Genomic DNA, 23,258 nt, shown 5'->3' with positions numbered 1-23,258 from the left:
AATTGCTGTTTGATTTATTAATTTCAAATTTAGTGAGACAGTTCAATATTTTTGAAGCAACTACTTAAAGTTTTTAATATACTTAGTTTAAATAATGCTGGTGAAAATATGAAGTAAGATGGAATTTTATGGCAGAGTTAAAATTATAATTGACCAATGGGTTAAAATACTTTTAAATCAAAAAGCTGTATTGTAGCAATGGGTAATTTGTCTAAAGAGATTAATAAAATTATAAAAATTTAAATGGAGGATATCGAAATGTTAAATAGCTCATTTACTAATTGTAATTAGTGAGGACTTGTGAGTCATCAATATCTTAAACTACATCTAAATAATCCCAAAGAGTATTTTACGTTTTGAAAAATTTGTTTGGCCCTGAAAAGGGCCGTTTGGTTTTTATTTGAGTTGATGTGCAATTTAAGAGCTGCTTTTCTCGGTCTTTTTTGGCAACAAGACAGCTTGAATGTTGGGCAGAACTCCACCTTGAGCGATGGTGACTCCTGAGAGAAGTTTGTTTAATTCTTCATCGTTACGGATGGCCAGCTGGAGATGACGTGGGATGATACGAGTCTTCTTGTTGTCACGGGCGGCGTTGCCTGCCAACTCGAGAACTTCAGCAGCCAGATATTCCATAACAGCTGCGAGGTAGACTGGAGCTCCAGCACCAACACGTTCTGCGTAGTTGCCTTTGCGCAACATACGATGGATACGACCAACTGGAAACTGGAGTCCAGCACGGCTTGAACGGGTCTTTGACTTGCCCTTTGCCTTTCCTCCTTTACCACGACCAGACATGATGATAAGTTTATAAGTTAACGGTAGTAAACACAAATGAACAGAACGAACTGTCGGAGCGATTTAAAAAAATAATGCTCGTCGCAATTTACTCATAAGCTTTTTTTTCGGAACCAGCGACCCAATAGTATACGAGCTTTTATCCCCTCCACTATTTCTGCGCTCCCATTGGCTCGCAGGTCCCGAATTTATTACTATTGTTATTATTTTTTAGCCGTCGGTACCCGCGCGCTAATGAGCTCACGTTTATCCTCTCTACTCACTTTTACGCGATTTTATTGGCTCGCAGCTACCGATTCAAAAATCACCGTACCACTGCTCAAGGCAATTTTTTGCTAAATTCGACTTATCTTCCGAGTCACTTCATCTCCATTTCGTCATGCCGCCTAAGCCAAGTGGTAAAGCCGTCAAGAAGTCTGGTAAAGCCCAGAAAAACATCACCAAAAGTGACAAGAAAGGGCGCAAGAAGAAGCGCAAGGAAAGTTACGCCATTTACATCTACAAGGTTTTGAAGCAGGTCCACCCTGACACTGGAGTCTCCAGCAAGGCCATGAGCATCATGAACAGTTTTGTCAACGACATCTTCGAGCGTATCGCTGCTGAAGCTTCAAGACTTGCGCACTACAACAAGCGCTCCACCATCACTTCCCGGGAAATTCAAACCGCAGTTCGTCTTCTGCTTCCCGGTGAATTGGCAAAACACGCAGTCAGTGAAGGAACTAAAGCTGTCACCAAATACACCAGCTCCAAATAAATGTCCTAATCCTCAATAAAAACCAAACGGCCCTTTTCAGGGCCACCAAATTTTTTCAAACGTAAATTAATCTCAATTTAAATATTCATCTTGAATTACATCATCAATAGAATTTAAATAAAATATTCAATAATGTTTCCAATCAAAGTATTTATCTTATATAAATATCAATCACATATTCTTATTTTAAATTTGTATCAACAATAATCAGTTATATATTTACATCATATTTATTCAAGAAGATAAACCGCCGACGTCAGTATTTTTTATCAGTAATTCGATACTTGAACTCTACACTGCGCATGAGTCATAAATAAATGTAAGGACTCAGTTCAACGTTAGTTATTTTTGAATTCGTCAGCATAATATCTCATTTCATAAGATCATTACTCAGTAACCCGCATTGTCTGCTTCGTTGCTTTGTATCCATTATTGGATACAAAAATTTTATCAACATTGACTTGAATCTAAATATAATCAAAATGAGCGTTAAATTTTTAAAATAAGAAATTTTATTGATTTGGATCCGATTTTCAAAAATGTAGTTTTAATCAGATGTAAATATTTTAGACTAGAGAATCTTCAATTTTTTTTTAAATTTAAATGACGCAAAAAACGTGGAAGGAAAAAAATGAAATTAAAATCGAAATATTAAAAAATTTGTAGCATTTATTTAAATCAGCTAAACATTAATTCACTTAATTTTTATACAGATAATTTATACCATCAATTATTCATTTTATTTTTTATAAAAAAAACATGTCAAGCATGCACCCAATAATTTATTTACTTCTCAAAACACAACCGAGAGAATATATAAATTAATTATTGCAGAGAAAATGATATCAAAAATATTTAAAATTAATTACATCTTAATTATTAATGAATACATGGAACAATTAAAAACTACATAATTAATTCACTTTATGAGAATTAATTAACTAATCAATAGAGAGATTTAAATCACAGAATTTTCAATTCAAGTAAACGTAAACAAAGCAGTAAATATATGTAAGCTTTAATTATAATTAATATTTATAACAAACATAATGAAGTAAAGAACATTTTTTTTTTTTATATTATTCAAGTAAAAAATTCATTAGTAACAAGATAATTGTACTCTAGCTTTAATATTTTTTAAATAAATTTTAATAACGCGATTACTGAACACTGAGAAAATTAATTAATAAAAAATTTTCAGCAATTTTTTTGTACTGAAGAAATTTTAAATAAATTAATTCCTGATTCAAAAGTATATTTTTTTAACGTTAATTTCTTCTCAGTTTAAATGTTAAATAAACCGCATGTGAATGAAAATAAATTTAACTACCATACAATTAACAATAAAGATGTAAAATAATTGTAATTCAATTACAACAATAATGTAAATTAAATACTTCACGAGTAACAAATGATTTCTTACATAGATCACACTCTACTCTCCCGGAAGACGAGGAAAAATCAATATTTTCAAACAAATTGTCTAAATTACTATTATTATTTGTTTGTTTTTTTATCTTTTTCTTCTTTCTCTTTCGCTTCTTACCCCCGGCACCCGGAGGCAAACACTTGCTGGCTGTTTTACTGTCGTCTTTTGAATTACTCTTGACACTCGCTGTCGCGTTGCGTCTCAATCTCTCGGATTCTTTAGCTCTGTCATCCACATCGACGTTTATTTTCTCTAGTTTCACACTCACGTCCATCAGACTCAACTCATTACACTCTTTCTTAATATTTACTGATTTGTTCGTAACATTTGGCTGATTATCATAATTACCGCTAGCATTACTCTCACTATTACTGGTACTATTGCTATTGCTATTATTATTACCATTAATAATATTAATCTCATTAAAATTATCAGTACATTTATGTATATTTATCTTATGGCCATCATTTAGTATTTTCTCGCTCGTGTTATCATTATTTTTACTGTAATTATAATTAATATTTATATCATTATCTACTTTAACAATTGACTCGTCAATTTTTACTTTACGATCGATAACCACACAATTATTTTTCCCATTCAAATCTGTTTTTATTTTTTTACGTAAATTTTTATCATCAGATTTTAATTTGCGGTCAACGTCGTCTAGTTTCTCGGCTTTTATTTCTAATTTTTGCCAATTTTTTGAGTCAGCTATTAAATCTTTCGTTAAATTTTTACGCTTATCCGATTTTTTTCTATAAAAATGTACTTTCTTTTTAGATTTACTTATTTTAGAAGATTTAACCGGTACTTTTTTCGAAGAATCAGTCGATTTTTGACGGGGTCTCAAAGTGCGATGAAAATTATCACTTGACTTTTCATTAGAATTAAAAATATTTAATTTACTGCAGATAAAATTATCCTGAGCGAGATCTTTCAATTCACGATTGATATTTTTTACATCTTGATTAAGATCTTTTACATCGACGGGAATCTCCGTCGCTAGAGGATCGAGAGCGCTGTCTTTATTTTCAGAGTCGGTGTCCTCGTCGATACTTTGATCGAAGTCGGCGTTGGGATCTTCGACGTTTATGTGCAGGCAATTTGAACACGAGTATGAACAGGGACAGGAACTTACTGGTACTGACACTAGATTTGAGTCGAGGGTTTTTATCAGATCATATTCTGGAAGTTTTGTGCTGCTGTAGCAGGAGTAGTTTTCTAAATCTGTTGCTATCGTTAGAGTCTTGCTGTTCAGGTACTGGACCATTGGAATGCCGACGTGGGTCTCCTCGAGGCGCTTCTGCATCCATGGAAGTTGACTTTTTAATTCGATGTCTGTTTCTAAAGTTGTTAAGTAAAATTTGTGGAGCTTCAGCAGGTTGTCGTGGCAGTCATTGCACATGCATTTGGGAAGACAATCATCTTCATGAACCTGAGAACAAAAAAAAATTTCTTTCGTCAGAAAAAAATTTATCCAAAATTATTTATTTCATTGATTCATTTACCAATTATTGAAGTCACGACGAAATTTATTAAAATCTTTTTTGTAAAAAATTTAATTCCCTAAAAAATTGTTCCTATACATTTTCGTTATATTTTTGATAGTTTAGACAGAATTTTAAATTTTAATTTGGCAGAAGAAACTTATCAATTAATTGCAGCTAAAATATTTCGCGCTTTTATTTAAACTGAAATTATGCTTAAACCATTAAATTTACATAAAAATTTATAAAATACTTTTTTGTAGAGAATTTAATTTCCTACAAAATTGTTCCTATACATGTTTCCCGTATCTTAGATAGTTTAGACGGAATTCAAATTCAAAACTCAGCAAAAATGGAATTTTTACGACAAATTAAAATTCGGTAACATAAAAAAATTTTTATTTGACTTAAAATTGAAATTTCGCTGAAAAATTAAAATTTTCACTAAAATTCACAGAGACCTTTTTATAGAGCATTAAATTTCCTACAAAATCATTTCCATACATTTTTCCATAAATTCAATAATTAATTAGAAATTTGAATTCTAAAAATTCAAATTTCCTTAAAATAAAAAAAATTCTATCGTGACAGTAAATTTCTCCGTGATTCAAAATTAACATCCCATTAAAACAATAAAATTTTAATAAAAATTAAAAAAAAACTTTTTTTACAAAAAAATAAATTTCTTATAAAAAGTATCCGCAGTAATTTTGACTTACACCCAAAAATCAAAATTATTCAAAAGAAAAAGTAAAATAATATCACTTGTCAAAAATACGCACGTGACAAAAAAGAATATAATTAATATATACTTACATATACTGGTAATAGCGCATTGATTTTCTTAGCGTAATTATTATTTGAATCAAAAATATTAATTAACGTTTTAGACACTTGTTTACCGCAAAGTCGACAAGGACATTTCGTATCCATATTAATTAATAATAAAAAATAAATTTTTTAATTTATAATTATTAATTATTATATACAAAATTAATTAAATAAATTTGAATATTTTTATTTACGTATCCACCATTTTTATTAATGACTCATGTGTCAAAATCGCCTGTTGCGTTTAAAAAACATTTCGTTTCCTCTTTCTTTTCTTCGGAAAAAAAAACTTCGATTGCTTGTTTATGCAGCACAAAAAAAATATATATATATGTAAATGTATATGTATATGTATGTATACAATTATTAGACAATTAATGGAAGTGCACGTGTATTTTATTTGTCAAAAACTAAGCGAGCACATGATTATTATCGGGTAATTACGTAACTTGTCATAGTAATTATTATTGTATACATTTATAAATATGCCGTTTAGTGACAGATAATAACGAAAAAACTGTACAGTTTTAGTCACAGTGACGTCGACATCTTTGTTTCCTTTCAACCGTTTAAATATGGCGGCTTAATTTGAATTTTTACCGCCAGAGTGAGCAATAAACTAAAGGCGGGATTTTAATAAAATTTAAAAATACTCCATTTCTTCTTTCTTTTGCGTTACTTATTAATGAGTTTTACACTAAATAATTTATTAATTAATATTAATTATAATTATTACTAGCTCTATTACTGCGAAATCGTAATTTATTATTATTTTGACAGTTCATTTAAATATTTTAATTCCGTAAAAAAAATTCGATTTACGTTAGAGAATTTATTGAAACTGTATAACATTTTATTTCCTGTCAAACTTAATGTATATATTCATTTTTTTAAATTTAACAGCTTAATTAGAATTCTAATTTCAAAATTACAAATTGAAATTCCCGCTAACGGAAATAAGCCTTCGATTTTTAATAATTACTGCTGTCAAAAATTTGTTAAATTTTTAAAAATTTGAAAAAATTTATTTATTTTACATGAATATCGATTTACTGTAATTTTAAAAATTAAAGCGCTCGAGTCAGATTTAAATTCAAATTTTTTAAAATACGAGTTTTCAATTAAAATTAAGAAAATTCAAATAAATATCAGCTTCAAAGTTCGCAGTATTCAAAATTACCCGACTTCTAGCCAAAAAAACCAATTATTTAAATAAAATAAAGGTGTAATTTTAAATTTTATGACATCACTTGAAAATTCAAAGTTACATAAAAATAATATATACAAATAACTAAATTTATATTATATATATATATATACGAATTATATTCATTACATATTTATATAATTACGTCATAACCTTTATGACAATTTTTTCACTCTTTAAATTTGAATTTCGCGCTCTGCTCATCTGTCATGTCCGCGTAAACAAGCTTCAGAAAAGAACGACCCAGTTGACAAAAAATAAAAAAAATAGATTACTAATTACTCTAAATTGATATCAAGTGTATAAACATTTGAATAACAATAAAAAGTTTAAATAAAAGTGATAAATAAAATGAGCAGAAAAAAAAATCTCGACATAGCATTAAATCAAGTGATCAATGAAAGTACGATGATTTTGCGTACGAAAAAATATTTAAAGCAAAAAATAATGAATACAAATGACAAGTACTATATAAATAATGAGTATTACACTAAACAAAGGCAGCATATATATGATTTAATTCGCCGAACAGTAGAATTGGGTGAAAGTAACTCAGCATTATTGATAGGGCCACGTGGTTCTGGCAAGACATCCCTGATAAATTCTGTTTTAAACGAGCTGTCAAGTTCTCTAAAATGTTTCAAATCAACAGCATTAATTGTCAATCTCAATGGACTAATTCACACTGATGACAGGTTGGCACTACGAGATGCCACCAGACAAATGCAATTAGAAAACGTCGTTGGTGATAAAGTATTTGGAACTTTCGCTGAGAATTTAAATTTTTTACTCGAGTGTTTAAAATCTGGCGACAAAAAAACATCCAAGCCATGCATATTTTTGATTGATGAATTCGATTTATTTTGCCAGCACCACAATCAGACTTTGCTCTACAATTTATTTGACATCGCGCAGTCAGCACAGTCGCCAATCTGCGTCCTGGGAATCACTTGTCGGCTGGATGTCATTGAGCTGCTGGAGAAACGAGTAAAGTCTAGATTTTCTCATCGGCAAATTTTCATTTTTCCCGGCAGCGATAATCCACAGGCTGAACCCAATGACAATATTGTCAAATTATTTTACTATTTGCTCAGTGTAACAGATGATGATGCCGATGATGATGGAGGTCACGATATCGACAAACAGTTCGCTGCGATTTGGAACAAAAACATTGACAGTCTTGTTGCTAATCCAGTGATCAAAAAATTGTTACAGAGAATTTATCAGCTGGACGTTGGTGAAAGATTACTAAAAAATTTGCTGTTTGTTATCGTCTCTGGTCTGAATGACCAGCATTGCAAGATTATGGTCAATGATATTGTGGAAGCCAGCAAAGTATTTATGCATGATGACAAACTACTTATGCTTCAAGGTCTTTCTGTACTGGAATTCAGTTTGGTAATTTTTTATTTTATTATTATTTATTAGGTACTGATTAATATTTATTCATTTTTTTTTTGTCATAGATAATTGCAATGAAACATGAAACAGAAATATATGATGAGCCATTTAATTTTGAAGCGATACTCAATCGTTATGTTAAATTTGCTAATCAATTGTCATCGATTCATTCTGTACAGAGGCCAGTTATCATGAAAGCATTTGAACATATTAAGGTAATTAATTGTATCAAGTTGGGCAACTCAATTACAAAACGCGCGCTCGTTTAAATAAAATTTCCCATTTAAATCACGCGGGATTTTTTTTTTTAATTTTATCTCGTTAACGGGTCAATAAATTGAAATCACCAAGACTTTTTTGTAGAGAATTTAATGCTGTACAAAAAAAAATTTTTTTCCTTCACTTCTGAGTGTCAGCGTTTTCCAGAAGTCTTCTCTGATACCCCAGAGGCTTCCCAACGTCCAATGGACACCTTTATCACGTTAACGAGATAAAATTTCAAAGTTAAAAAAAAATTTCATGTTATTCAAATGGGAAATTTAATTTAAGCGAGCGCGCGTTTCATAATTGGGTCGGAGGGTTCATCTTAAAATGATTTTATTTGGCACAGTCTAGTATATATAATGTACACATATATTTTTTTAGAATTTGCAATTATTGGCACCAGTTAATAGCAGCGGGATTAGCAATTATTTGAAATCGGAGAAAGAATATCAGTTTTTTAAATTACTTGTCACATCGCAACAAATTATTGAAGCTGCTAAAAATTATCCTGGGCTACCAACGGAAGTGTCTCAATGGGTTACTTACAATAATTCATTATAAATAAGATAATAATTAATTATTTAGTATTTATTATTTATTATTTATAATTTATTTTTAAAAAAATACATTTTTATACCGAAGACGAAATTGATTTTTAATCGCCTTGGATATTAAATGGTGATTTAAAAAACTATAGGGCATCCATTATCTAAAGTACTTTTACATAAATTTTATTATTAATTATAATTATTGCAATTAAATATTTTTAAAAATAATCAATTTCGGAAAAAGTTGATTTTATATTTTCAACTTAAAGTTTTAATTGTCGCCAAACTATTAGAGATATCGTAAAACTGGTCTCTTACAAACTTGTAGGAAATTTAATTCTCTACAAAAACGATTTCTATGAATTTTTATGTAAATTTGATATTTTCGTCAAAATTTTGATTTTAAGTTTCACGTAAAAAATTGATATTTGAATTTTTAGTTTTTTGTTTTATTTGAATTTAAATTTTGCCCAAACTATCAGAGATATCACAAAAATGATGGATAACTTTTTTGTAGGAAATTAAATTCTCTACAAAAAATGTCTCTATAAATTTTAACGTAAGTCCAATAGTTTAGACAGAATTTGAATTTTAGTTCAATTAAAATTGAAAAGTACTTGATATTGTCAGCCCTTATAATTAATTAATTAATTAATCCAAGCCAGAGTATTAATGACTGGTGTTTGATTAATTGGCAATGGTGATTTAATAGATTTTTTTCTATTCATCATTCTAATTAAATTATTAACACGCTTTGATTTACGATATTTATTAACAAAATAATCATGTCCTGGATTAATACCGATGTCTAAAATATCATTTAATTTTTTGTCGCCTGTAAAAGGTCTTAATGCTGACATAGCTCTACTCACTCCAATCTATATTAACAAATAAATGATTAAATAAATAAAACATCTTAACTTAATTATTGTCCACAATCACAACAACAATAAGCTCTCCTATTTTACCTTTGAATGTTTGACTCTATGTTCAACTAAATCAGCACCCAGCAGTTCTTCTTGCATCGTCATCCTCAGAGGTATTATTTTATTAACAATCCACAGCAGTACAATAGATGAACAAAATGCCCACGTTGCTAGACATGCGACCGCTAAACTTTGAACTCCCAGTAAATACCAACCACCACCTTTAAATAGTCCGCTTCTACCACCGGTGGTGTTCAGTGGCCATGGATTATCAGCAAATAGACCTATTGCAACGACTCCCCACATACCTGTAACTCCTAAAAAAACTGAAACCTAATAAACATCTATACTAAGTGACAAAGAGACTATTTGTGCTGTAGGTCTCAGGATTTTTTTTTAAAATTATTATGATTATTTTCAATGAATTTCTGAGAAAATTTCCGTTAGTTTAAGTACCCACATCGATATATTTAAAAAAAAATTATTTAATATATGACAAATATATATATAACATATATAATAAAGAGTTTGTTGAAATATACCGATGTTGGTACTCATTTTACGCGGAATTTTGTCAGCTTTCAAGAAATCACACTCATTTTGTTGTAACAAGTTTTTTCCCATATGAAAATACTAAAAAATATGTTTTTTAAAAATAGTTATTGATAAAAATTATTGCAACGAACCGTGAGTAGCTGAAGCACCAACAGGATCATCAATTCTCATTTTATCAAATAGAGGCATAGTAAAACATGTAATAAAACCGCCGATACTCCCAATAATAATCGCTTCCCATGCTCTGTACAAAAAACATCCTCCTGTGATAGCGACAAGTGCTCCGAGGATTCCATTTATTTGGCTGAGGATATCTATGCCCCGAGAACTAGCCAAGCTGAAAATTAGACCAACTAACCCACCACCGATGCTGGCCATCACCGTTGAAACAGCAGCACGTGCTGCGTACTTCCATTTATCATTGGCAACCCCGTAAGTACTTCCGCTGTTGAATGCCAACCAGCCCCACCAGAGCACGAACAGTCCGAGGATTGCGTTTACTGGAGATCCTAGAGGTAATGGGTCCAGGCCGTAATCGTAGCGACCGAGACGAGGTCCCAACATTATTGCGCAAGCGAGAGCTGAAATCCCACCGACCAAATGAACTGGACCTGAGCCTGCGATGTCAACTACTCCAAGTTTTTTTAAGAACCCGTGATCACCCCATACCCACCCGGCTGGTATACAATACACGATGGTATTTAAAAAAGAAAATAGACAGTATGCTTTGAAATTACATCTGCAAAAAAAGAAATTTTCAAAAAAGCGGGAAGTTAAAAATTTTCTAAATGAATTATTTTTGGGATGTCGGGTTTAAAATTCAAATTTTGTTTAAACTATTGGGTTTATGAAAAAATTCAAAGATACTTTTTTTGTAGAGAATTTAAACTTCTACAAATTTGTATTGATATATTTTTGCTGTATCTTTGATATTTTAATCACAATTTTAATTACAAGATCAATAAAACAGAATTTTTGTACAGGAATGGAAAAAATCATTGACATCTTACATAAAATTAAAATTGCAAGTCAACTATTGAGTTTACGAAAAAATCTAAAGATACTTTTTTTGTAGAGAATTAAAATTCCTACAAAATTGTATTCATACATTTTTATCGTATCTCCAATCCTTTAGCCGCAATTTAAATTCTAAGTATAGAATACAGAAATAAAATCTAAGCGGTCCAACAAAAAAGTATTTTGTCAAAAAAAAATTACCGTTCAGCCATAGCTCCACTGACAATTGTCGTAGAAGTAGTAGCAAAGCTCAGCTGAAATATAAAAGCCGCACAAATAGGACCCATAAGTTCATCATCAACAGTGGGATCAATGAAAAATCCGCTGGTGCCAATAAACTGATTAGTAGGCGGCTCGTATCCGAAACTCAGCGCGAAACCGAATATCCAATAAGTCAGGCCACCAAGAGAAATATCAACGACGTTTTTCATCATTATATTCACTTCATTCTTCAAAGAAACGCACCCAGACTCCAGCATTCCGAATCCCGTTTGCATCGTAAATATAATAAAGGAATTTGTCACGATCCACGTGCTGTCTTCCTTGCCGATATTGAAAGATGAGCTGATATAAGTTGATTCATTTAAATGATCAGTGTCATTAAGACTCGTATTATCCATTGTACTGCACTTAATACTTATTATATTACACGATTACTAGGAACGAACAAGTCGCAAGTGAGCAAGTAAACGTTTGTCTACGGTTTTAATTCGACCGGATAAACAAAACATAAATGTTGCTTAATATTTGATTGTTAAATAGACGAAGGCACGATAATATATATTGTACTTGGGTAAATGACAAATAGAATTATTGATAATGCTCTTCCTTAGTGCATGCTAGTATTTTCATAAATCAGTTTCAAAGAGAATAATCGATGCTGGGTTACAATTCTTGACTTGTGGATCAGAATGTAATTTTTTAGCAGAAAAAATTTTGCTGCTAAATGACAGTCTTGTAAATATCTATTATTATTTTTATTGCAGTCAGATATGGATCAATCAGCAAGTGAAGCTGACGATTGTATAACAAGTCATCAATATGATGAACTGACAAAAGATGATATTTATTCAGCTTACCGTAAATCACAAAAAAAGTATCATAAATATCGTGGGAGGTTCACTGAGTTAGTAAATCATTACCGTGAAATGGAGAGAATAAAAGTTAAATTAGAAACATTGTTAGTTGACACGCAAAATAAAGCATTGAGACGCATTGGTAATTTAAAAGAGCAGTGTCTATTGGAGCAACAAGCCAAAGCACATCTTGAAGACGCTCTAAGAAATGATATGGAGGAAAAAGATCACATTATCGATACTCTTAATACTAAAGTAAATTTATTTATATATTTATTGATTATTACTTTCGTTTATTCATTTACTTATCGTCAATAAATTTATTTCAGATAAAATTACTACAAGCTAATGGAAACAAAATGGATTTACTGCAGCTAGAAAGTGAAACAACAGACAAAAATAACGACGAGTCCAATTCAACGAATGAAAGTCAAGTAGAATCACTTAAACAACAGTACCAGCAATTATTTACCGAAAACAGTTCATTAAAAAATAAGTTAGACAAATTTGAAACTCTGGTTGCTAAGTATAAAGAAACTCTAAAACGCAGTAAAGAAAAAATGGACGAATTAGAACAGGATAGATTTACTCTCGAGAGTGATTTCGAGTCTGCTAACAATTCGAATCATGAAAAAATAAAATCACTTGAAGAGAGATTGGCTCTACATCTAAATCAAAGAAACTAAAAGCAGTAAAAATAAAATTAATAACTACAATAATAAAACAATGAATGATTAGATTTTATTGACGTAAATTTTATTTTTGCACATCTTAATATAATTATATTTATTATTAATACACATTAGTCTACTAATTAATATAATTTAGTAGAATAAATAATTCCCGAACCTTTTTCGCTAGAAATTATTTTAATATCCGTGAATACACACAAAGGCAAGCTACTGATTAATTCAATAATTTATTGGAGAAAGAAAATAAAAGTAAAAACACAAATTATTTAAAGTTTCATGAATTAAATAAAATTCATTAGGCATTCAAAACATGATCAATAATTTGCTAATATTGAAATTTATTTTTACTCATTACTAATTAAATAGAAGTAATAGAGAAATAAAAAATGATTAGTTTTGCTTGAACATCCACGAGGAATGATAACTTTACGCAGTATTAATATTTTTTTTTTATTTTTAAAATGTTCATTTTTTATGAGTCGAATTTTTTTCTTTTCATTTTATTTACCTGTGAAATCCTATTGAGAAATAAATTCTCAGTGAACATTTAATTGTAATATAGTTAAGTGTAATATATAATTATATATTTTTTTTAATGATTTCCGTAAACGTTCTCGTCGCTGTATGCTATGTAAAGAAAGCAATCCTCTTCATGATGTTCCTGTTAAAAAAAAAAAAAACAAATTATTTAAATATTCAAATTTGAATATTTGATAAAAAGTCGAGGAGAGACCTCGTAAAAAAAGTAATTTTTTTGTAAAATATTTTTAGATTTTTTTACTGTGAGTAAAAATAATGCGGATTAATTTTTTTTATATTTAAACATTTTTTTGAGGTCAAGAAATAAAATACTGGGTAACTAGAACACGGAGGTGGAAACTTATGCGAGGATTTATTAACTTTGAGATATTTTTTCAGTTTTCATACAAATAAAAATATGAAAACATCAGCTGAGTATTGAAAATTTATGCGCAAAAAAATGTGATTTTAAAAATTTTGTACTTGAATGTATTTTGGTGGCTCGGTTATGATCTTGATAAATTTCTAAAGCTCACTCTTTATATTAAAAATTTTGATAGATATGTATGTCAGTAAATAAGGGTTATATATATATATATATATATATATATATATATATATATATATATATATATATATATATATATATATGTTGTTTATTTAGAGACTAGTCATTTTTTGAGGGGACTTAGATTTAAAAATAGACACGAAAATTTGATTTTCAGAATTTTTTTCCAAGGCTATTTTACTGTAACAATTTAATATTTATCATTTTTTATAAAATTAAAAAAAAAATGATAAATTATAAAAAAAAAATTATTTGAAAAAATTGCACCTGTAGTTTTTTAAATTTTCTACATGTGCATATTTTTAGTTTTTTTATATTTGCAATTGATTCTTTGAAAAGAAAATCCGAAAATTGTTAATTGTCTGGTAACTTTGAGATCTTATTTAAAAATGGGATTGCGCTGTCAAAAATACTGAGTTTAAATTTTCAAAATTTTTTTAAATCCACAAAATTGTCAAAAAATTATTTAATTATTTTTGACAGACCTAGTATATATTTATAATATTCCATTTATATAAAAATATAAAAAAAATGAAATCCGCAAATTTTCTTTATCTTGAAAATATATGAAACATAAATATAAATATTTATAATCAAACAATCAATAAATAACAATTATAATCCTAATAAAAATCTGTTTATTGTATAAATACCATCACATTAATTTGCTATTAATGAATAATTAAATATTTATCTGGTAAAAATAAAAAAAAAATGTGCGTGAAGATAAAAATAAAATGAACTCGTAATAAAAAAATGATACTGTAATCAGCTGACGTCTAATAATTTTCAATTTTATCAAAAACAATAAATTTTTTTTATTGTTTTTTCAGAAAATTTAAAAAACTAAAAGTGCATTTTTTTCAAATATTTTTTTTTTTTTCATTTATCATCAAAAAAAAAATCCAAAAATTATTAGACGTCTGTGTGCATGTATAAAATAAAAAAATCATAGGCGCGATTTATAAAATAATTTAAAAAAATGATGATTATAAATTACCTGATAAAGTGAGCCCATTGTAGCACTGGTGGGTGGAATAATGTTGTTGACAAAGAAAAAAAGTGCATCTTCAGGACGTAAGTGAATGCGTTTGCGGATCAAAAAGTAAAATTGACCAACAGTCAAATCTGACGGCACTAAATATTTCTGCTTGTCAAGGTCACTGATTTTAGCCTTTGGTGCTTTTTCCACAATCACCTTTAAAAAATCAATAAACTAATTAAATAAAGCCAAAAAAATTATAAACTGTCATTAAAAAAAAATGTATTTTTAAATAATCAATAAATAAAATATCAATAAACTTTATTACAAGTGCGTAAAAAATAAATAAGACCCTGAGTGTATTTGTAATGACAAATATATACATATACATATATATCAGTATGTCGTCATCAGTATGTAGGTGTGGATACAAAAAATTGTTAAATCATATTATATGTATTTATACTTTTTTTTTATACATTTACACTGGAGCAAAATGACAGCCATTTAAATGTCAAAAAATAATTAAATTAATTTGAATAACTGGTTAATTAATTAATAATGAACTTACTGGAACACGATCAGGATATTTCCTACGAATTTTTTCACCTTCAGCCTTTCTCTTTTCAAAGGGATGTTCCTCTTTGTACTGAAATTTCATGATAACGAAAAATAAATTTAAATTGTCTTGAACAATAACAAAAAATCCGCGTCGTCTTTTGTTAACGTTAATTAATTTTAAAAACTCGAATTGTTAATTTATTGTTTTTTTATTATTATTTATTTATTGATAAAAATAAAACTTAAATAATTGTGACGTTTAAATTTAGTTAACTTGTTTTTGTGTACTGAGTAAATGCGCAAGAAATTGTAATGAAATGACGAATTGCCACTGGGGGTAAAGAGATGGAGGATGAATTGTCTTTTTTTTTTTTATTAAACTCCATCGATTGGTCTGCCGAAATTTACATCAGATTTTTTTTTTATTGGCTACTGCCGTTAGAAAACTCCCGCCATTGGCTCTGCTGTTCAAACGGTTCTCCTATTGGCTCCGAGGTAAACTCGCGCGTTCATTGGTTGTCTTTTTAAAATAATATTTTTACATAAATTGTTATTTTAATTACTAAAATTAATTATAAACAATACTAATTGCCGATCAAAGTAATTAACTGCAGATTTTAAATTCTGACGATTTTAAAAAAATTCGAAATTTGAATTTCCCGCGGAATTTTAAATTGCGCCATCTGTCTTGGGTTTTAAATAGAATTAAATGGTTATGTTACTTGATTGTTAAAGATCAAGAAAACCAAAATATATAAAAGTTTTATAAAGTAAAAATATAAGATTTGATAAATTGAAATCCGGTAATTAATTAAATTAATAATGAGTTCATCATCCTGGTTTCTTTCGCGCAGTGGCCGTAAATTTGCAACCGGTGCTGCGGTAGTTGTATCATGTGGATTATTTTCTGCACAATTTTTTCCACATACTATTTTTTTAGAAAATTATTATAAATTAGTAGCAATGCGTAGGTAAGAATAAATTTTTAAATATCCATCTCGATAATTTTTAAATTTAAAAATTGTACTTGACAGTTTTAAGTAAAATTAGAATATTTTAGTTTTGAATTTTTTTTAGAACAATGAATTCAAAAAAAAAAATTTTTTGAAAAATTGCACCTACAGTTTTTTTAATTTTCTACATGTGCATATTTTTAATTTTTTTTTTTATTGATTTATTGATAACAAATATGAGTGTGAGTGCAGGAGGTATGAGAAAAATTTTAAATTTTCAATAAACGAACTAAAGAATTTTTAAAATAAAATTTAAAAAAATGCATATACTGATTTTTAAATTCTGTACATGTATATTTTTTTATTTTTATTCCATATACATTTTGTTTATTTGTAAATTATAATAGTTGGATGTCTAGTACATTCACACACAAAAATATCCGGAAGTTACGGATTATTTTTAAACAGGATCATAAATTTTATTTTATAAACAGATTAGATGATCCAATGCCTCTGACATCGCACCTTGAGAAGCTTTGGAACCAAGTACTAGACGATTTGAATGTCAGCGCGTTCCACAGAACAATTTTGCGCCCATTCATGGTCTTCGGATACGAGCCCTGGCATGCTGGGAGTCAAAGATCTAGATTCGGAGCAATGATCGGTATACCAACGAATTTTGTATACGACAAAGTATCATCAATAGACAAGGATGCCATCGTTGTCAACAATGAGCCAGTAGACTGGTTCCGTCCCGACGCAAAGCAACTCCTTGACTCCTTGATCCTATCAGATGACGCCAAGAAGTACGCGATCGGCCGGGAAATAATCATGACCGACAATAAATTTATTTACACTGAATCGATAGCACTCGCTGCAATATCAGCGGCTTATTACGCGACGACATTCAAGATCAATGAGACACTAGGCATGCTAAAGAGATCTCGATTCCGAAGATTTGTTGTGTACTCTATCGTGGGCGCTTTCTACTGGGGCCTCTGGGCCATGCAAAGAGACGCGCTGACGCGACACTTCGAGTACACTTCTGATAAAAAACTTTCTGAAATAAACGAAAATTACGTGAAAGGTGGACTGGAATTCTACAACAAAACTTTGCAGCGTAACATGGCGCTGAGAAGTTTACTCGGTGACAAAGGTAATAAAGTTTACACTCTCAAGGGCAATGAAAACTCATTTTTCCGAGAGAAACATTTACCTAACACTCAGAGAAAATATTTCTTTGAAGATATTTGTAAAAAATTCGAATCACATGTTGATAATCTTTAGATTTATTTAATTTGTTTTTTTTTTTCTTTTTTTTTATACAAACTTGTAAATATTTCGTTAGAATTAAAAATAAAAATAAACGTATTAATCAATAGAAAGTATATATTAATATTTGTTTTTAATAATAATTAAAATTACAAAAAAAATCTACAATTATAAAGATTTATTAATTTAATTGCACTCTATATTACATTTATTTTAGCTAATTATGACGTAAGTCCCAGCGAGCCCAACTGAAAATTAAAAAAATATTATTTTTAATTTGTAATTAATAGTATATTACACACCTAGGGAGGATGTAGGACATTCCGAGCCTTATGCAATTGACTACCGAGGTGTATAAAATTTTTCACCAGATCTGCACCTGAAAGTTTAAATTCTTTCCCCTGCAGGAAGAATTCCCATGCGCTAATCGCTTTCATAATTTGTTGTCTCATTAAAGAAAAGAAATTCTTCCCTCAGGGCAGGAATTCAAACTTCCGCAGCTAATGAAAAATAAATTGCAATTTTAAAAACTTACTAGTGTTAATTTATCTTTTTCTTTTTCGAGAACCTTATGCGTTTGTTCTTGATCGAATTTAACTACAGCTGCGATTACTTTAGCAAGCACGAGGGTTTCTTTGCCCATCATGTACTCGTAGAGGATGTTCCTCAAGTACTCGATCTCCGTTGAGTCGTCCAAGGTCGAGGATGTTTCGCACCTCAATTTAACTAGCTTACGAAGTTCGCTCAATTCGCGGCGCTGCGCTACTAAAGTATTTTGCATAAGATGCAGTGACTCTGCTGTAGGATTACTTGAGGTATTTTCACTCTGTAAATTAATGTTTCATAAAAATTCATATATTTTAAAAGTACAATAAAGTAATATATTAATACTCACATGACTTCTTTTACTTTCTTCATTAAATTTATTTTTTTCCTTCTTATACTTTTCTTCCATCTCGTCAGCGTAAGCTTTCATTTTATCTATTTTTTCCTGCAATTTATTCAGCTCCTCATTGTGCTTACTCTTGGCATCAACCAGCAAATGCTGCTCGTTTTTCAAACACTCAATTTCTTCAGACTTCGCAGTCAGTTCAACTTGGAAATCTTTTAACTGTTCCTTGTACTGCTGAATTAAATCACTTTCATAATTTTTCTGTCGATCTGTAAAAAGTCAATCAATTATTAACAATAAAAACAAAATGTCTTCAACAAATCAAATAAATAAATACCGAATTTCTGATCAAGTGCCGCTTGTAACTCCAAGTCTTTATCATCAAGTCTAGCTTGAAATTCTTTTACCAGCTGCTTCATTCTCACCCTCTGCTCTTCTTCACCCATCGCCAACTGGTCTTTTAATTTATCCATCTCATCTTTCAAACCCGTATTAATATTCTCTATCTGCGTCTCATTAGTTTTATAATTAGTCACCGTCATCTCGGCATCTCGTAACTTCATTTCCGTATCCTCCAGTTTTATCTCCAAGTCCTTGACTAATTTTTTTAAATCATCAACAACACCGCTGTCATTTTTCTTCTTCAATTCTTCCGCCTCTTCTATTTTCTTCTCATATTTATTTATTTTATCAACATACGATTCATTTAATTTTTTTAATTCATCTATTTGTACTTTAAATTCTCCTATTTCACTGGAATGTTTTTGTAACAAAATTTCTAACTCATTAATTTTAATAACTAAACCTATTTTCTCATCGTTAGATTTGTTTATTTCTTCCTTACGCTCCATTATTTCTTCATTACGTTTCTTAATTTCGTCATCCCGTTCCATAATATTTTTATCACATCCTCTCATTTCTTCCTCAAGTCGATTTATTACTTCCCCGCATTTCTTCACTTCTTCTCCACTTCTCTTCAAATCCTCACTAATTTTTACCACCGATTTCTTCAATCCTTGATTGTCCTCAGCCAACTTTTTTACTTCTTCCTCAACAAATTTCTTCTCTGTTTCAACTTCCTTGATTCTTACCACCAATTTCTCTTTATCCTGAACCATTTCTTCCAACTCGCGAATATTTTTCTTCAGCTCCTCATTCCCACTCCTCAATCCCAGCATCTCGATCTCCATTTCTTTGATTCTCTCCCCACTGTCACCGCCAATCCTCTGTAATTTCATATTCTCTTCAACTAAATTACTCCTCTCCCGACTCAATTCTTCCAACTTCTCATTCAAGTCAGCGGCCTGCTTCTTCAGCAAAGTGTCTCCATCACCCAGAACTCTGTTTCTTTCACACAAATCATTAATATAATTATTTAATTTATCAATAACACAACAATTATCTCTTACTTTACATTTAAATTTATCAATAAAATCATTCTTAGCATTAATAATTTCCATCATCATCTCCAACTTGTCAACTTTATCAAGACAATTTTTACATTCGACTTCTTTAGCAGCTACCCCACGATTTTTACACTTCAACGCATCAATGAAATCATTCTTAGCATTAATTACGTCCATTAATTCCTCTAATTTATTACTAGAGACACGACTATCTAAATAATCATCATTAACTTTACATCCCGTTGACTCTCCTTCCTTTTCTTTGAACTTCTCATTCAAATAAATAATTTCTTCCCTCAATTTTTCAATCTCTTCACTCTTGTCTTCATCACTCCTCTTGTATTTATCTAATTCCTCTTTTATTTTTTCCACTTCCTCGAGTTCTTTCTTCGCTTCTCTGGACAATTCCTTGCAGTCAAACAATTCGAAATTTATTTCTTCTATTTCCGAGTATAATTTATCGTTTTCGCGCTTCAATTCATCATATTTACTATCAAAATTTTCCTTTATTTTATTTCTTTCTTTAATTTCACGTTCGCTACAATCAGCGATCACTTTTACAATCGACTTTGACAAACCGGAAAAATTATTGTCTACTTTTTTTTTGTAATCACTGACAAACTGTTGCTTCAAATTCTTATAATTTAATTTCAAACTTTCAAGACCGTTTTTACAATTGATAATATCATTGAGAATCAATTTCTTCTCGTTATTTGAATCTTCTATAGTTTGTTGATAAGAATTGTTCTGGGAATTAATGTCATAGATAACAGAATTGGAATTTTGTAACTCTGCTTGTAAATCAGCGAGTTTGTTCTGCGTTTTATTCAATTCTGCTTTGAGTTCTTGGACAATTTTATCATTATCCGGTAGTTCGTCGGTTTGAATTGAAAACTCTTGGGTGTTTTTAATTACAGGAGCAGACGTATCCTTCAATTTTTCTGTCAACTGTTTTATCTGTTCTTCCTTGATCTCAAGCTCTCGATGAATAGATAATTTATTTTCGGCAAGGGAAATAGCTGACTCTTCTTCGCGCTGTCTTATCGCGCTGACCTGGTTCTGTAGATCGATGATTTCGTTACTCTTGAGAGCCAAACTCTCTTCAAGTGATTTTATTTTTTCATGATTCGAATTGTTAGCAGACTCGAAATCACGCTCGAGAGTAAATCTATCCTGTTCTAATTCGTCAATTTTTTCTTTACTGCGTTTTAGAGTTTCTTTATACTTAGCAACCAGAGTTTCAAATTTGTCTAACTTATTTTTTAATGAACTGTTTTCGGTAAATAATTGCTGGTACTGTTGTTTAAGTGATTCTACTTGACTTTCATTCGTTGAATTGGACTCGTCGTTATTTTTGTCTGTTGTTTCACTTTCTAGCTGCAGTAAATCCATTTTGTTTCCATTAGCTTGTAGTAATTTTATCTGAAATAAATTTATTGACGATAAGTAAATGAATAAACGAAAGTAATAATCAATAAATATATAAATAAATTTACTTTAGTATTAAGAGTATCGATAATGTGATCTTTTTCCTCCATATCATTTCTTAGAGCGTCTTCAAGATGTGCTTTGGCTTGTTGCTCCAATAGACACTGCTCTTTTAAATTACCAATGCGTCTCAATGCTTTATTTTGCGTGTCAACTAACAATGTTTCTAATTTAACTTTTATTCTCTCCATTTCACGGTAATGATTTACTAACTCAGTGAACCTCCCACGATATTTATGATACTTTTTTTGTGATTTACGGTAAGCTGAATAAATATCATCTTTTGTCAGTTCATCATATTGATGACTTGTTATACAATCGTCAGCTTCACTTGCTGATTGATCCATATCTGACTGCAATAAAAATAATAATAGATATTTACAAGACTGTCATTTAGCAGCAAAATTTTTTCTACTCCGTTCAAAATCTTCAGATACTTAAATTATTCAAATATATATAATTTGGCACTAAAATACTAACTTGTAACTGATAAATATTACTAGGACTTTCAAATATCGGAAATAATCCCGACTGCGTATCGTTACTGGTCACACTATTAACACTCGATGATCTTGACAATCCCGTAGTATTATTTGACAACAATGACGAGGATGACAGCGAAGTCAAATCGACATTTTGAAAATTAAAATTATCACGTGGCGGACTGTTGTTATTTTTCCCAGCTCCTACTTGTCAAAAAAATCACTCAGTGAAAACTTCCACACAAATAAATAATAAAATAAATAACTTACGATCATCAGTGAGTGTTACAAGATCATCAGTGTCCGTAAGACTGAAATTATCATTTGAATTATTAAACGATGACTGTTCTCCAGTACCAGTAAGTGACAAATTTGATATACCTGGAGAAACTGCCTGGAATATAAATATTTAAATTTTTACCAGCACACAAATATATAAATTAATTAATTAATTAATTACCTGAGCTAAATGTTGCATGCCAGCTTGAAATCTAGCAGGCGATTGTTTCATTTCCTCAGTGAGTTTGTCTTTAAATTTTTTAAACATTTTTTATTTACTGACCCGACTGCCCTATTGTCCACTAGCTCTATATTTTTATATTTATATTTATAATTATATATATGAATTTAAATATCACTATTTTACGAAGTGTTATTTAGTGACATGATTATAAAAACATCATTATTAAAATCATTATCTTATTAATTATCTTTAATGACTTAAAAATGTGTAGGTTTTGACATACATTTAACACGTACCCAGCTGTAATTATTATTATTTTTTTTTTAATAACAACCCAATAAATGATTAAAAATTCAAATGATTTAGTAAATTGGTATCAAAAATTCAAAGGTTTAAAAAAAAATTTCACGTATTAATTATCAATATTTTTTTTTTGAGTAAATAGTAAGTACAGTTGTAAAAAAACTAAAAAAAATACATATATATATACATATATATTTTAATATAAAATATTTAACTTATAGATGCTATCTATACGATTATATTCTTATATATCTATATATATGTCACGTGACATGATGACATGAGTGAATATAGCAGATGTAAGTCAATTTATAAATTTAAAATAAATAATTAAATTTAAAAAAATGCGCGCACAGATTTTTTAATTATCTAAATACGCATTTT

The 23,258-nt window shown here is 29.7% G+C and overlaps 9 protein-coding genes across 9 annotated transcripts; 4 read left to right on the top strand and 5 right to left on the bottom strand.

Moving 5' to 3' along the window:
* Nucleotides 1-409: 409 nt before the first annotated feature.
* Nucleotides 410-840, bottom strand: LOC103578603 (histone H2A). The gene has a single exon (XM_008559735.3). The coding sequence runs from the start codon at nucleotides 793-795 to the stop codon at nucleotides 418-420; it is 378 nt and encodes a 125-aa protein (XP_008557957.1). The 5' UTR covers nucleotides 796-840; the 3' UTR covers nucleotides 410-417.
* Nucleotides 841-1,155: 315 nt separating this feature from the next.
* Nucleotides 1,156-1,725, top strand: LOC106694278 (histone H2B). The gene has a single exon (XM_014445206.2). It carries the CDS (start codon nucleotides 1,175-1,177, stop codon nucleotides 1,547-1,549), a length of 375 nt encoding a protein of 124 aa, XP_014300692.1. The 5' UTR covers nucleotides 1,156-1,174; the 3' UTR covers nucleotides 1,550-1,725.
* A 707-nt stretch (nucleotides 1,726-2,432) lies between these two features.
* On the bottom strand, nucleotides 2,433-5,873 carry LOC103578607 (putative uncharacterized protein DDB_G0282133). The gene is made up of 2 exons (XM_008559741.3): nucleotides 5,285-5,873; nucleotides 2,433-4,416 (listed from the first exon to the last, which is right to left on the bottom strand). Exons 1-2 carry the CDS (start codon nucleotides 5,399-5,401, stop codon nucleotides 2,917-2,919), a joined length of 1,617 nt encoding a protein of 538 aa, XP_008557963.1. The 5' UTR covers nucleotides 5,402-5,873; the 3' UTR covers nucleotides 2,433-2,916.
* Nucleotides 5,874-6,711: 838 nt separating this feature from the next.
* On the top strand, nucleotides 6,712-8,846 carry LOC103578608 (origin recognition complex subunit 4). The gene is made up of 3 exons (XM_008559742.2): nucleotides 6,712-7,904; nucleotides 7,973-8,122; nucleotides 8,553-8,846. The coding sequence occupies exons 1-3, from the start codon at nucleotides 6,858-6,860 to the stop codon at nucleotides 8,730-8,732; spliced, it is 1,377 nt and encodes a 458-aa protein (XP_008557964.1). The 5' UTR covers nucleotides 6,712-6,857; the 3' UTR covers nucleotides 8,733-8,846.
* A 520-nt stretch (nucleotides 8,847-9,366) lies between these two features.
* LOC103578629 (putative ammonium transporter 3) lies at nucleotides 9,367-11,837 on the bottom strand. The gene is made up of 4 exons (XM_008559769.2): nucleotides 11,419-11,837; nucleotides 10,332-10,939; nucleotides 9,688-9,962; nucleotides 9,367-9,597 (listed from the first exon to the last, which is right to left on the bottom strand). Exons 1-4 carry the CDS (start codon nucleotides 11,835-11,837, stop codon nucleotides 9,367-9,369), a joined length of 1,533 nt encoding a protein of 510 aa, XP_008557991.1.
* Nucleotides 11,838-12,203: 366 nt separating this feature from the next.
* Nucleotides 12,204-12,994, top strand: LOC103578609 (golgin subfamily A member 4-like). Its single transcript, XM_008559743.2, has 2 exons — nucleotides 12,204-12,548; nucleotides 12,623-12,994. The coding sequence occupies exons 1-2, from the start codon at nucleotides 12,210-12,212 to the stop codon at nucleotides 12,977-12,979; spliced, it is 696 nt and encodes a 231-aa protein (XP_008557965.1). The 5' UTR covers nucleotides 12,204-12,209; the 3' UTR covers nucleotides 12,980-12,994.
* A 33-nt stretch (nucleotides 12,995-13,027) lies between these two features.
* Nucleotides 13,028-15,957, bottom strand: LOC103578610 (gamma-aminobutyric acid receptor-associated protein). The gene is made up of 3 exons (XM_008559744.3): nucleotides 15,626-15,957; nucleotides 15,073-15,270; nucleotides 13,028-13,646 (listed from the first exon to the last, which is right to left on the bottom strand). Exons 1-3 carry the CDS (start codon nucleotides 15,713-15,715, stop codon nucleotides 13,578-13,580), a joined length of 357 nt encoding a protein of 118 aa, XP_008557966.1. The 5' UTR covers nucleotides 15,716-15,957; the 3' UTR covers nucleotides 13,028-13,577.
* Nucleotides 15,958-16,325: 368 nt separating this feature from the next.
* Nucleotides 16,326-17,861, top strand: LOC103578611 (transmembrane protein 177). The gene is made up of 2 exons (XM_008559746.3): nucleotides 16,326-16,586; nucleotides 17,063-17,861. The coding sequence occupies exons 1-2, from the start codon at nucleotides 16,438-16,440 to the stop codon at nucleotides 17,853-17,855; spliced, it is 942 nt and encodes a 313-aa protein (XP_008557968.1). The 5' UTR covers nucleotides 16,326-16,437; the 3' UTR covers nucleotides 17,856-17,861.
* A 110-nt stretch (nucleotides 17,862-17,971) lies between these two features.
* LOC103578612 (golgin subfamily A member 4) lies at nucleotides 17,972-23,011 on the bottom strand. Its single transcript, XM_008559747.3, has 8 exons — nucleotides 22,569-23,011; nucleotides 22,379-22,502; nucleotides 22,107-22,315; nucleotides 21,635-21,979; nucleotides 19,070-21,560; nucleotides 18,736-19,001; nucleotides 18,376-18,666; nucleotides 17,972-18,088 (listed from the first exon to the last, which is right to left on the bottom strand). The coding sequence occupies exons 1-8, from the start codon at nucleotides 22,653-22,655 to the stop codon at nucleotides 18,062-18,064; spliced, it is 3,840 nt and encodes a 1,279-aa protein (XP_008557969.1). The 5' UTR covers nucleotides 22,656-23,011; the 3' UTR covers nucleotides 17,972-18,061.
* Between the last annotated feature and the right edge of the window lie 247 nt (nucleotides 23,012-23,258).

This window comes from Microplitis demolitor, chromosome 2 (assembly GCF_026212275.2).
Source record: "Microplitis demolitor isolate Queensland-Clemson2020A chromosome 2, iyMicDemo2.1a, whole genome shotgun sequence".
NCBI lineage: Eukaryota > Metazoa > Arthropoda > Insecta > Hymenoptera > Braconidae > Microplitis > Microplitis demolitor.
This window is presented reverse-complemented; position numbering and strand designations above follow the sequence as displayed.